Source organism: Plectrocnemia conspersa, unplaced genomic scaffold (assembly GCF_051122295.1).
Source record: "Plectrocnemia conspersa isolate PC_06_02 unplaced genomic scaffold, ASM5112229v1 ptg000011l, whole genome shotgun sequence".
In the NCBI taxonomy this organism is placed as follows: Eukaryota; Metazoa; Arthropoda; class Insecta; order Trichoptera; family Polycentropodidae; genus Plectrocnemia; species Plectrocnemia conspersa.
In genome coordinates, this window is record NW_028277175.1 from 27,542,537 (window position 1) to 27,556,612 (window position 14,076).

Genomic DNA, 14,076 nt, shown 5'->3' on the forward strand with positions numbered 1-14,076 from the left:
TTAAAATAAAGAACTCATTTTTTATTTGATTTAGTTCCAAATACATTACATAGTAATCTAACCCAAAATTTACCATATGTTTTTAATATATAACATAAAAATATGCTACGAATTCTATAATAATACTACAATATAAAATTTTGATCTATATAATAATTAGAAATCAGTCTCAAATATTATTAATTTAAAAAATAAGGCACTACGTTTATGAGTCAGTATTAATCTATATACATATCACGTAGCTAAAAGCTAACAATACAACTATGCCATTGAATTTCTAATAGTTTAAAAATATTTAACAATAGTAATTTTATTTTAAATTGACTCTTTTTCCAAACAATTAAAATCAGTCAATCTTTCTTTCTCTGATCTTCATAATTTTAAAGCCACCTAAACACCACCATATGGCTGAAGTTACATAGAACAACTGTATGGCTAGCATGATCGTCTTATCAGGACCATCTGCAGGATATCCTCGGCTTACAAAGACGAAGATGACACATCTGATCAACTCGAACATTATAGCTCCAGGGTGTCTGTCAAACATCATTCCAAAAGTAGTTAATGAAGCCAGAATATAAAGGACGAAACAAGACACTGAGATTGGAGACATTCCCTGAATAACAAAAAAATATGAATTACTAACAGTTTAATATATAATTAAAAAAAATAGGAACACACCATATGTCTGATTGCCAACTCTTGAAATCCATAGACTATGACGCAGAAATGTAGTAGAAGATATAGATTGCACCAAATAGGTAAAACAACGTTGTATTTCTCTCTTTTTTTTATCTGTAAAAATATAAATAAAAATTCTTAAAATAAGTTTTTCTAATATAATCAGCATAATAGTTACACGATTTTACTATAATTAAATACAGTAATAAAACATATCTTTAAAAAAAAACACATATCCAACTCAAGGACAATTGAGAATAAAGAAAAAAAACAGATAAGTGTTTTTATGGTCTTACGTTAATGTATAATATATTTTTGTTTATCGCGTTAAGAATGTCAATAGTGTTTTGTGTGCAAAAACCTAATCACGAATGCGCAATAAAAATAATCTAATGTGCGCTGAATATTAATAACCAATTTACCAAAAATATATGTACATCAAAATTAGCTTAGATCGAATATTTTTGCATCAAACTCAACAAATTGAATACATTGTGAATAACTTTTGCCTTTAAAACTCGAACCTCTCTTGCATTTTACATTGCAAATGTTCAGTGGTTAGAATAGTGTTCTATCAAGTGGAAACTCGTTTTCGTCTGAGTATGTTATATAAGAAAAGCGGAAATTTAATAATACAATATGTATATATTCCGTTCTGCTCGTATTTCATTACACAGAATAAACAATTCAAAAGAGATTTTCAATTCAATGATTTGCGAGTTCAAATTTACACGTACATTAACAGCCAATGAAAAGCTATGCTATAAATAGACTACATCTCAAAATGCTTGAATATTATTTATAAAATCTTAAATATTAAAAAAAATTGTAGCATAAATAATTTTCCATTCAATTATGGTCTGAAAAATATTTTCTTCACTACCATATATTGGTCTGAATTTAATATCAATTTAATATGTGTACTGCAGTTAATAAATAGCTTAGATACTTTTTTATTTATCATATTATTTACAGGTATAACCTAAGTATATTGTATAGACAATTTCCTTAATTACACAATTATACTATTACTTATACTTAGGTTTTTACGTATATTATCTATATTTAGGTTCGAAATCTCCAAGGATACGTTGGCAAAAACCTTCCATTCACAATATTATTATAGAATAATACATTAACTGAAACATAGGATTATATCCCAATTCTATATCAGTTCTTAACACTATCTATGCTTTAAGGATCAGTTACATTTAATATACCTTTTGCTTTGAGTGACTTTTTATTTTAATATTAAAATTTGTATACTAATATACAATTATTTGATCCATTTGTTTTTTTTACCCCCCTAATAAAATAGGGAATCTTACATAATATACCTAAAAATATAAATTGACACAGACTTTCAGAAATGTAAATAAAATATTATTACAAGACCCTCATTAAAGCGAAGCAGCTTACGTTCGAACATTGTGGTCAATATATTGATAATACATATTTCGTTTATCTATACTATATTTGCGTTAACACAGTCAGTACGAGAGCTCTTCATTTCATCATTATTCATAATTAACAAACAGATGGAAAGTTTGTGTTCACGCACCTATTATTACCTCTAAAGCACACGATACGAAATGTACTTTATTTATTTATAGATTTTTTTTATATGAATGTGTTCAAAAAATAAATCTGAGTAATGATAAGTATATATGTATCGTGCACTTTAGAGCTAATAGTAGGGGCGTATACCCAAACTTAAAATGAAATTTATAGCTCTCGAACTGACTGTGTTAATGCAAATAGAGTATTGATAAACAAAATATATTTAATAAAATGTTCATAACATATTTCCACAAATACACTTAGTATAAGATTGCCAAGCTATAAAAATACACATTTAGCGTAAATAAGAGTGGGAGTTGGATTGCGCATATGGCTTAATTGGGCGTAATATACCTGTTCACCGTTGGTCAAAACCGTAATAAAATAATAATATATCATTATGTCCATATATTTTTTGTTATCTACTATTTATAAATTCCTGATTCTTCCCTAAAATGATAAGAATATTAATATATTCATATTTAAGTTATAAAGCGGTAAGAATATTCATTTATAACTAGACATTGTTTTTAGTAAGTCTTTAATCTCAAACGCTTTAAACAAACGATCTTTGAAGTCGACCTTGTCAGACTGATTTAATTTAACTCATATTTATATTTCACTCATAACTTACGTCAACTTTGTCCTTTTCATCCCCTAATCTCGGCTTTCCAGGAGACCAGCTGGGGCCATACACAACCGCCGCTATTTTGTGCTTCCAACTTTGGTATTTTGCAAAACTTTGCGCCACGTAGACCGTATAGAACGTCTGAAAATTAATAACGGCCCTTACTACTTCATAATCGAATCGGAGTTTGCGTCGTTTGAAACTTTAAACTAGACCCGAGTGCTTCCGAGCGAAATAATTGCTATACCTGCAGGTGCAAAGGGTTGAATGACGGCTGGTTATAGACTAGTCCGTATATAATTTCTTCGTGCTCCTTCTCTTCGGCGAAAGTGCCGAAGATCCTGTCCCAGATGATGAGCAGACCTCCATAGTTCTTGTCCAGACAATAAATGTTGCAACCTGTGTAAGAATTTAAGTTTTAATAAAAATATTTAATAATTCACAGCTTCACAAAATATTTTATATGAAAAACGATCGAGCTTCAGAGAGAAACATTCTACTGAGGAATACTAAACAATAAAATATAATAATATTCGAATATATATAAAGCTATGAAGAATCGAAAAATACAGTTTAAATAATAATAAAGATTTATACAAAAAAAGATATATGCTATAAAAAAAACAATAAATATTTTTCTAATGTCAGTAATAGCTAATTATAATTTTTGGATAGTCGGGGTTTCTAATATTCATATATTTTGCAAATCAAACCATCATGCCATACCGTGTCAAAAGCTTTGTCTATATCTAACATTAAAAGACCTGTACTTTTAATTACATATATAGAAATAAAATAAAAAATATTTTATAGTATGGTGTAAATTAAATAAATACATATTGCTTCATGATATATAATACAAAATAAATGTATGTAGTCAGTGACATATATTTTAAATGTATTTTAATTTCGAAACTCACCATGATGCACTCTGTGATGCTTGGGCGTGTTGAAAATGTACTCTAACGGTCCCAAAGTGGTTATGGTCTCGGTGTGGATCCAAAACTGGTACAGAAGCGAAAACTGCTGATGTGTAAGGAAGTGAGCCGGTGGAATGACTAAGGCCAGCGGTAGGTAGAAGATCTGAATAAAACATAAGGTGTTACGAAATTCAGCCCGCAGCTTTTGTCAGCAGTAAGCAGTTACTTACAAATCCACACCATCCGTACAAGATTGACTGGCGAAGGCCGACTGCTAAGTTGAACTCCTCGGAGCTGTGGTGCACTTGATGTTGGGCCCAGAGAATGTGAACTTCTGCGGAAGCGTAACAAGAAAATCTGGTATTATTTCGAAACATGGTTTTGTACAGAAATTTTAAGATTATTTTTAAATTAGCTCTAACTCTTTTTTTTAACAAAATAGACTTGCCCCACTTTTAAATCAACGGCTCATACTTTAATTTTTAGGACAGATTATTTCTGCAACGCTTTCAAAACATACTTTAATAAATTCATCGGCAGTAAACAGATTTGCTTTGTTTAGAAATCGAATTTGTTACCACATAACTTGCTTTGAAAGAATGAGAAATCATTTTTCGAAATAGTTGTTGTTGAGAAGTAAGATTTTTTCCAGATCTTTAATTTTTAATATACAGCGCATTCCTTTCAGCTTAATAAATTTTGAAAAAATTCAAATACAATGTCTAAATGTAAAATAAAATCACGATTTTATATTATCTTATTTTTCCAAAATATTAAAAATAAATTCTTAATACGATTAAATAAATTCAAAGCACAACAATTAATAAACGTACGTTTAATATTATTAGTTAGTTATAACTCGACCTAATCACAAACTAACTTAAATAAACAATGCAAATATTGTTATAAGCATTGTATATAACAATATTTAACCACAGAAGATGTATTTCTATAATATGTAAACTAAAATTTACTTAGTCCAAACCGAGAGCTCTTCACTCATAAAACATAATATAAAATTGCTCCAATTTGCTATTTTTATTTAATGAATAACAAAATGCAATATATGTATATAGAAAGCTGCAAACCTTAATAGTCAGAGTAAATTTTTAACTGAGCCGCATACGGCCCGCGGGCCCAGAAAGTTGCAATAACAGATACATCATTGTAAATACTTATTTATATATGTAAATCTTACCGTGACTAGCTCTATGGACCCAATAATAACAAAAGTCAACTCCTAGGGCTGCCAGATACCATGTTACTGCTGAATTCCAAGCCAGATCAACCAGCCGGAAATTTTCGTAAATGTACAAATATAGCAGCGATTCAGCGCCTCTGAACGCTACCCTGAAAGTCGAATAAAAGTTTATAGTTAGTTATACATTTGAATAATAAATGTGTTTCATATCGCTGTGTATATGGTATACTAAAAATAATATTAAAATTGCTCGCAATAGTTCATTAATTTTGCTTCACTTGCTATTTCCTGAAAAACTTAGGATCATGAATAATTTATTTGTCCATAATGTTATTCCATTCTATTTACAATAAATTAAAATTCTACTGTATAAAAACCTGATGATCATAAACATCTTGAAGCAAACTCTGAGATGCAGCAATAGAAAAAGTTACGAAAATGGCAACATCTAAAATATGTTCCTTTCGATTAAACTCATATTTTTTCATGATAGCAAATATTGTCATAAAGGGTCAATACAAAAAAAAGCACTTCAAGTTCGATTGCATGTGAAGGTTCTCCTTATTTTTATTATTAAAAAATCTTTTGCATACTACAGATTTTTTAATTTAAACAACTGCTATATTTTGCAGCGACACAATTTTTTTGGTCAAAATCATCATTTAAAAGCTGCAATTAATTTTTTTATCTAAAATAATATTTAAGTAATTTGACTAGCACGATAAGTGAGTGGTATAAGTCTCTGGCAATTGACTTAAAAGACCTGGGTTCAAATCCCATACATCTGGGAGATCAGAATTAGTGAATATTATATAATAATCAAGGATTAGATAATTAAATTCGAGTTAGATATTGAAAATTCTGATATTTTTATCGTGTCTAAGTAATCAAAATAAATTATTAGTATATAATTATAATTCCAATCGATTATGCATAATTGGGTTTTTTGAGATTTTCCTAACCTCAGGGTTACATATTGTGATGAATAATTAAAATAAAATTAAGCTAGGTTGATAATAATGACATGTATTGATTATAATCTGTAATCATAGTTTTAATTAATATAATATATGTTACTGAGTCGTTGATTGTGTTTGCTTAGTTGCTACGCATTGGGTTAAAGCATGTCAATAAAAAGACAATAAGGCGTAATATTTTCACAATTTGTTATAATTTAGAGGTCATTCCAGCGATAATTAGCGCAAAAGTCTCAAAAATAAAGCCACACACAATATATTCACAACAATGGAAGAGAGATCTCGTGGCTAAACAATTGCGTTGTAAATTATAAATATTGTATGGTCCAACTAATAGCACATTCATCCTTAAACACCGCTGAATAAAATGATTTTTGTTTATTAACGATGCGCGCTAGATTATATATTATATTTTGAGCATAATACTATTGTTTTTCTATCCCTTGGTTACTGATCGCCGTAGTGAACATCTGGACCGTTTCTATTTTAACCTTTTTAATAGTGAACGTGAAATTACGCGGTATATGCTAAGAGTACCAAGCATTTTTTTGCCATACATAGATGATCTTATAAATATATTTTAAAAACATATTTCTGATTTTTTTTCTGTAAACCACGAAACTATTGCGTAAACCAAGCGAAATAGGCAGAGTATGCTAATAATGCCAAACATTTTTTAGAATATGTATAGATGATTTTATAAATATATTTAAAAAAATATTTCTGAAGTTTTTTTTGTGTGAACCATAATTTATTATATGAAAAAAATTAAATTTAGTCAAAAAGAATATAAAAAAATATTTCAGAATTTTACTTAGAAAAATACAAAACTATAAACGACACCCGCGTCCTAGCGGCATTCATGTCGTCGTTCATAAGCGGAAGCGTTTTTACGGCAATCAACATGTTAAGGCATTAGCACATTTTGTAAATGTGTCCAAGAAGCAATAAAATTGTTTCGCAAACATATATACATCTTTCTATATCTGTGCTAATTTATATATATTTATAAAATAAACTGGGAGTTTTGTCTGCAAAGTCACGAAACAGAAGAAAATAAAATGAAATAGAAAATGTGTAGCAATATGTTTTTAACTTTTCTGTAAAGGTATATTTTATTATATAAATACATCTGTGATATGCCAAAGCTTTCTTGAACCAGTATTAAAAAATATGTGACACTTGGTTACAGAAGGGAGAGACGCCAAATACATCACGATAATTCCAGACGCTCTACAAAGTTGACAATAATACAACTCGACACTCCAAGACCTGTCATTTTAACTCCACCACCTAATAATGCCATCTACATTTTTTTAAATATGTGCTGATTCATATATTTTTATAAAATAAATTGTTACCAGCTTTTCCAGCGGATATTTTGCCTACAAAATCACGATGAAATGAAATAGAAAATGTGTAGCTATATGTTGTTTTAAACTTTTGTGTAAATGTATAGCTTACTATAAAAATACAAACACATACATTTAATTAAAATACATAAACGAAAGATATTGAAAATTTAATTTAGTCCCGGCGGAAAATTTAACTAAAGTTTTCCTTTAATACCTAGTAATGATTGTGTACCTTCCGCTTGGGCGCAGCCTTTGAAACGACATTAAATTACAAGCTAACTGTACCGAGGTGCATTGCACCAGTGGTCCTCAAACGTACGCCGACAAAATTACTTTTGAGTAATTAGACGAACGTAAATACGTACGTATTAAATATAACACAAAAATTAATATATACATATACTATGATTTATCAAAACATGTATACTAAATATTTATATAGGCTAATTATTATTTTTATTAGTGCAATATATAGATTAATTGCGTCATATATTATTTTTTTGATTATTAAATACAGATCAAATTTTATATGATGCAATGTAATGTATTTAAATATAATATTTTGGATGTGATGTAATATACTATAAATTTAACTACCTTGACTTTGCAAGGTTAGAAACTACTCATGACATTGCTCTAAAAAATAGTTAATTAATTAAAAAGTATATTTTCTTTAAAATCAATTAAATGTAAATATATTTTTATTATTATACTAACATTATGTATACACTCTTAACACGTTTAGTAATTATGTAGCTAAGTATACGAACATTGATTAGTATACACGTGTATAAACATATTATCACTTGCACGAGTGCTACTATGAATATAATTAAAGTTCATGCAAACTAATGTATTCAGAAAATATTTATATAATACATATATAAAGTCTGATAGTATGATTAAAAAAAACACGTAAATAAACGCGAACGACAATATTTATGCATATTGTTATATTATAAATCGTACCGTCGTTACATAAAATATAAATTGCGGTCGGAAGAAAAAAATTATATTTAATAAAATTAGCAATTTAAATCGGCCCTCGAAACTCCCCTTAGGGCTTCATTACACATGCGAATATTTTTTCTCTCGCTTTCAGGTTTCAGTTGTGAAATAATTGCTGTGGGAAATAATTTCAGCAATCGATTAATTTGTGGCTATTGGGTCAAGGACTGGTTAAATTACAAAACGCAAAAAACCCTAAATTTAATGTTCGAGATAAAAATGTTTATCATATAATATACATATTTATAAATGTTTTAATCCATACATACATATGTATTTGTGTATATAACGTAAACAAACAACTATCACTTTCAGTCATTATAAATACACGGTTCAATGAAAAGCGTTCATTCATAACGTAAACATTTTTTACGTTTACGTATTTAATTATCCATTAGATTCGTTTAAGAAAAATTAAATTTCTTTGTATTAAATCTACATTGTATTAATATGTGTAAGTAAATATTAATTGTGCATATTGATATATTTACAATGTAGATTTAATTATTCGAAGAGGATCTCAATGTTGTTATGGCGAATTTAATTTATGGGCATATTGAATTTATATCTTATCTTAATAGGATAATCTTGTGGTAAATTGATACTGATACTGATAATTTATGGGTATTTATATTTATAAAATACAGAACCTATTTCTTATATAGCACATATTATATTGTGAGTTTGTCGTTGTTGAAAAATGACAAGCGTTATCACAATGCGTGACAATGAAGTAAACACAATCAATAACTACTAAGAAAAAATGAGATACCGTACTGTAATTAAAGTCTATAAATCTAAAATAAATTTTATTAATAATAAACTGTCATAATGGTCAGTTTCTAATGAAAAATAATAAGCGATAGAAAATATAAATTAGCATTCGGGTCCATATGGGAATCACTTTTTTGTGCTTTAAAAAATCCTATCTATAAAAATATTTTTATAATAAATATATAAATATCATAATAGCCAATAATTATGAATCATTAATATATGTATATCCTAGAGTGATATTTTATATATTAATACATATGATTTTTAATAACAATAAAAAATATATTTAATATATTTTGGTTACATTACTCATAATTTATAAAAAAATACAATAATAATTATTAGTAAAAAAATAAGTAATTTGACATAAAAATATAATAACTAATCAACATTTAAATATTCACATTTTTGTTTAACTGATTTTTTTGCTTTAAAAGTAGTAGTTTGCCAACATTTAGTTTACTTTTTGTATTTTGGGATTTTGTAAGCACTTTGCCGTTAAATTGTTTCTCGTCTCATATAACTAAAAACAAACTCAAATTAACGTTTCGTTATATTCATAAGAAACTTTGGTAAACGTATGTGAATATTTATCTAAACGTATAAATAGAAATTATGAAATATTTTAAATAGGTGTAAATAAACATCACAAGATAAACATATGTTCAAATATTTTAAATTCGGTTTTGATAACTTCTTATCATTACTATGCTAGCTTACATACACACGTCACTTTTGCGTTTATGCGACACAGTATATATATAAATAAAAATGAATGATAAAATAACGACTACGTGAATACTGTAGCATAGCGTTTTTTTATAATAAATAATCAATTTAATATTAATGTATTAATATATAATATATATAATTTAAAGCTCAAAAAGCTTGACAAATGGGTGCCACACAAATAGAAAAAACTGTTCTAAATTGAAGTCTAAAATAATCTGCGATTTTAAATATATTTTTTTAAATAATATTTCCTTATAAACATTATAATTTAATTCATTTTTACTATACATATGTATTACTAAGATAAATAAAATTATAGTTTCTTACTGACCTGCCACACTCTAATATAAGGCCGTTTGATAAACTGGTCATGGTGTCGTTGAACCTTATTGAAGGTTTTCCCTCTGACAGGCGTATCAGGTTTTCCACGAGGATGAACAGTAAAAAGTATGGCCATGCCTGAAAATTTAAATGAAAATGTCTATTTATAATGTTTTCAGTGACACGTCACACGGTCGTTTTGCTTATGACAATGTCGATAATTGACCGAAACTCGTCAAGGTTCAACGCTGCTGCTTGCTTAGCATACATTTTCTAGTTGCAAATGTAAAAAAAACGAATGCTTCAGTTTCTATCGAAGGCGAGTAGATATATAATACTTTATAAGTAAACAGGATGTTTACGATACGTAAGATGCAACGCATTAAACTTAATTGAAAGCCCAGAGGACAAGGATAGTTGATATAAACTAATTAAGTGTTTTTATTCAAGATATTTATCCATTAAATATTTTATATCATTGTGAGTATATATTAAAACAGTGGTATACGTCGCGGACTTATACATGCAAGACATGGGTTCAAATCCCATGTGAATGTGTATGAGAGATCTGAATTAGTATTATTTTACAATCATTAATGTATGTCAGTATAAATGTCATACTCTTAGATCAGATTATTAAAAAAAATAGTATAAAAAATACTAATGTATAGCTCCTATACTAAACTTAGATATTATCTTATGACGCTTATTAACTACGTAAGGAAAATGCTGTGGATTATAAAATGTTAAAGTATGCAAATTTAAATAGTAATTAAAATATTTTTTCGGATATTTTGAGAGTATTAATATATCTTTTATTACAGTACTTAGATCATTTGACACATAATCTACAAATTGTTTAGCTATCATTCTAAACATAGATTTGATCTTCTGACACTTGAAATTACGTTTGAAAAATTGATGTGGGTTATAAAATGTAAGGTTATGTCAAATTAACTGTCATACTTTTACGTTAAGTTATTAAAGTACTTATTAAACTTTTTGTAGTATTAAATGTTTAGCAAAAATATTTTAAAATAATTAAAATACTATTTAATACTGTATTTATGTATGAAATAAGTCATTTACTACACAATTTAGAAATTATGAGGCTCATATACTAAACTTAACCGATAAAATAAGACACACTGGAGCTACGCTAGCAACACGCACGCGTTTGGCAATGTGACGGAAGGACGTCTTCTACCGGTCGGCGTCCGCATCTGTTTTTTTATTATGTATTGAATTTTTTTGTTTCTAAGATTTTATGAATCAAGAAGCTTGCATTTACTGTGTACCTTCAATACTTAGACATATAATTTTTAAAATATCATAGTTTGGTATTTTTTTAAATATGGACGCAAATATTATAATATATGAATCGAGTTATACTGCAAGAAATAGTAATTGAAAAGAACAAGACATCTGCAACTGTTACATATATATCCTGATTCTCTGAGTTTAAAACAAAGTGTGATTCACGGTATTACAATAAAAGTAATATTTTCAACGGAAAAATATCCATACTGCTAATAAGTATTTTGAATAAATTAAAAATAAGAAACGCGATATTGCAAAATAACTTTTGTTTAAACAAAGTTTATTAACTATTAGGTTGTTTTATATGAAAACGGGTTGTTATTAAAACAATGCGTTTTTAGTAAATAACCCTATTTAAGGGGTGTTTTAATATGTTTTCGGCACCTATGCATTATGATTTAAGATCGGAATAGCGTAGTCAGAGGCCGCGGGTTCGAGCCACTGCAGCAGACTTTATTATTAGGCGCTATTATCAAAAATCGACCCCAATTGGAAAGTGTCATTTATTGATTATATTATATTATATAATTATATTACATTTAATAATTTAAAATTAATTTATTAAAAGTCACCGATTCACCAATTCATTATATGTGATTGCCTTACAGATTTACCACTCTCTAACGCATTGGGCTTACGCCTATTAGGTTACTACGGAAGAATACAAAATTATGAATAATTAAATAATAATTTAGAGGTTTTTCCTGAAACCATTTCACAACATCTAGATGTCAAAAAAAGGGAAAAATGCACAAATTCGTACCTCACAAACTTTCATTCTAACGATATGAACCGCTTTTTTCCAATGTTTTCGTAAAAAAAACGTCTTTTTTTTTAATAATTTATGTTACATAATCAAATACATTCCGATTTTTTTTTATTATGTATTAAATAATAATTTAATATTTTTATTATAAAAATAATATTGAGAGCTACTATCAAGATAAAAAAATTACCGAAGAAGCAACTGATAACGACATAAAATAATGTCGCTCATATGTGTGTGCACGCCCTGAATCAGATTACTTCAAAATGAGCCTCGTGGAAGAGCACTATTTTCTGTTAATTAAAAATATTGAGAAACACAGTTGAAGCTAATCCACAAACAATCATTTGAACAAAATACTAAAAAGTTTCTCTTGCAACCATTTTACGACATCTGGATATCATAATAAATGTGCAAAAAACGGACAAATGGGTACCGCACGAACTGGCCGAAAATTAAAAATGGCAATGGAAGTCTGTTCCTAATTAGTTCTCAAAAATAATAATAAATCATTGTTATAGATTAAATTTTCTACACAACCTAGAGCATTACTTTGATTGATTGATACATATAAAAAATATAGTAATTTTAATTTCTATACATTTGTTCAAAATATAGACAGGAGTATTGATAAATTTATCGAACGTATATCCGTATCGTGTGCTTTGGAGCAAATGGTAGAGGCGTAAACCCAAACTTGCCATCTCTTTCTCAAATATGATTATGAAATAGATAGCTCATAAACTGACTGTGGTAACGCAAATATGGTATAAGTACTGTTATTGACGTAATATATCAATGTTAAAAAATATTATAATGTATTTACGTATTAAATAATAAAACATAAATATTTATAACTAAAATTCAATTTATGTTACTTTTAACATGAGTAGAACTATATACTATGTATTCGAGAGATATATATTTTAAAAATAAAAATTATTGCAATTTTATAAGCAAAAATTTAATGTGCAATAATTAAAACCAGACGCACTTTTTTCTCATTAATGTCTGTTGCACAAAATTTAGGAGGCATCCAGAAGCAGTCAATTAAAGACGAAGATTTTTCAGACTTATCGTTTCAAAAAAAGTAAACTTTGGCTCCTGTATTTTCAAAAATATTTTTTCCAACAATAAATTTATAAAAATGATAAAATAATTGAGACAGAGGTTTTTTTTACACAGTCGTCTTATTCTTTTTTATTAGTACCCGTTTACAACACAATAAAGAATCAGCGTTTAAAGTATTTTTAGAAGTACTTGAATGAAAGGAAGATTGTTTAAAAGCTTCTTATTGTTTGAAACACGAAATATGCATAAACGAATAATTCATCATAAATATCGTCAACTTAAATCGAAATTTGACCTGCATGTTTATTGTATTTTCAAAAAAAATATGAAGACGACAATAGTAGCTATAACTTCATTTATTATCTTCAAAGAAAATGTTCTGATTCTAAGATCATTGAATTTTTTCGCAAAATTCAAACAGAAAGAGTTTTGTATACAGTCGTCTTATTGGTTTTTGTTAGTACTAGTATACAACACAATAAAGAGTGTATAAAGTATTTTTAGAAGTACCCGAATGAAAGGAAGATTGCTTAAAAGCTTCCTATTTGTAAATTACTTCCTACTTGTAAATTATATTTGAAGACGACAATATTTACATCTTTATTCAATATATTCAAGGAAAATGTCATTGATAAAATGAATCCTTGGATTTTTTCGCAAAATTCGCAAGCATGTATCAACATTCAAGAATATATTATACCATAAACTTAACAATAAAGTATTTAATTCAACTTTGAATGAATATACATTATTTTTTTG

The 14,076-nt window shown here is 27.7% G+C and overlaps 1 protein-coding gene across 3 annotated transcripts in view; it reads right to left on the minus strand.

The window, feature by feature from the left end:
• Positions 1-14,076, minus strand: part of LOC148230137 (alkylglycerol monooxygenase-like) — a 27,917-nt gene continuing 13,841 nt past the window's right edge. For all 3 annotated transcript variants that reach the window (XM_088197022.1, XM_088197023.1, XM_088197021.1), the window contains 8 exons: positions 10,171-10,298; positions 4,988-5,139; positions 4,020-4,123; positions 3,790-3,952; positions 3,117-3,268; positions 2,876-3,010; positions 682-795; positions 1-616 (listed from right to left, as the gene is read on the minus strand). In XM_088197022.1, coding sequence (XP_088053148.1) covers positions 347-616; positions 682-795; positions 2,876-3,010; positions 3,117-3,268; positions 3,790-3,952; positions 4,020-4,123; positions 4,988-5,139; positions 10,171-10,298 — 1,218 coding nt within the window. In that variant the 3' untranslated portion in view covers positions 1-346. The remainder of the gene's footprint in view (positions 617-681; positions 796-2,875; positions 3,011-3,116; positions 3,269-3,789; positions 3,953-4,019; positions 4,124-4,987; positions 5,140-10,170; positions 10,299-14,076) is intronic.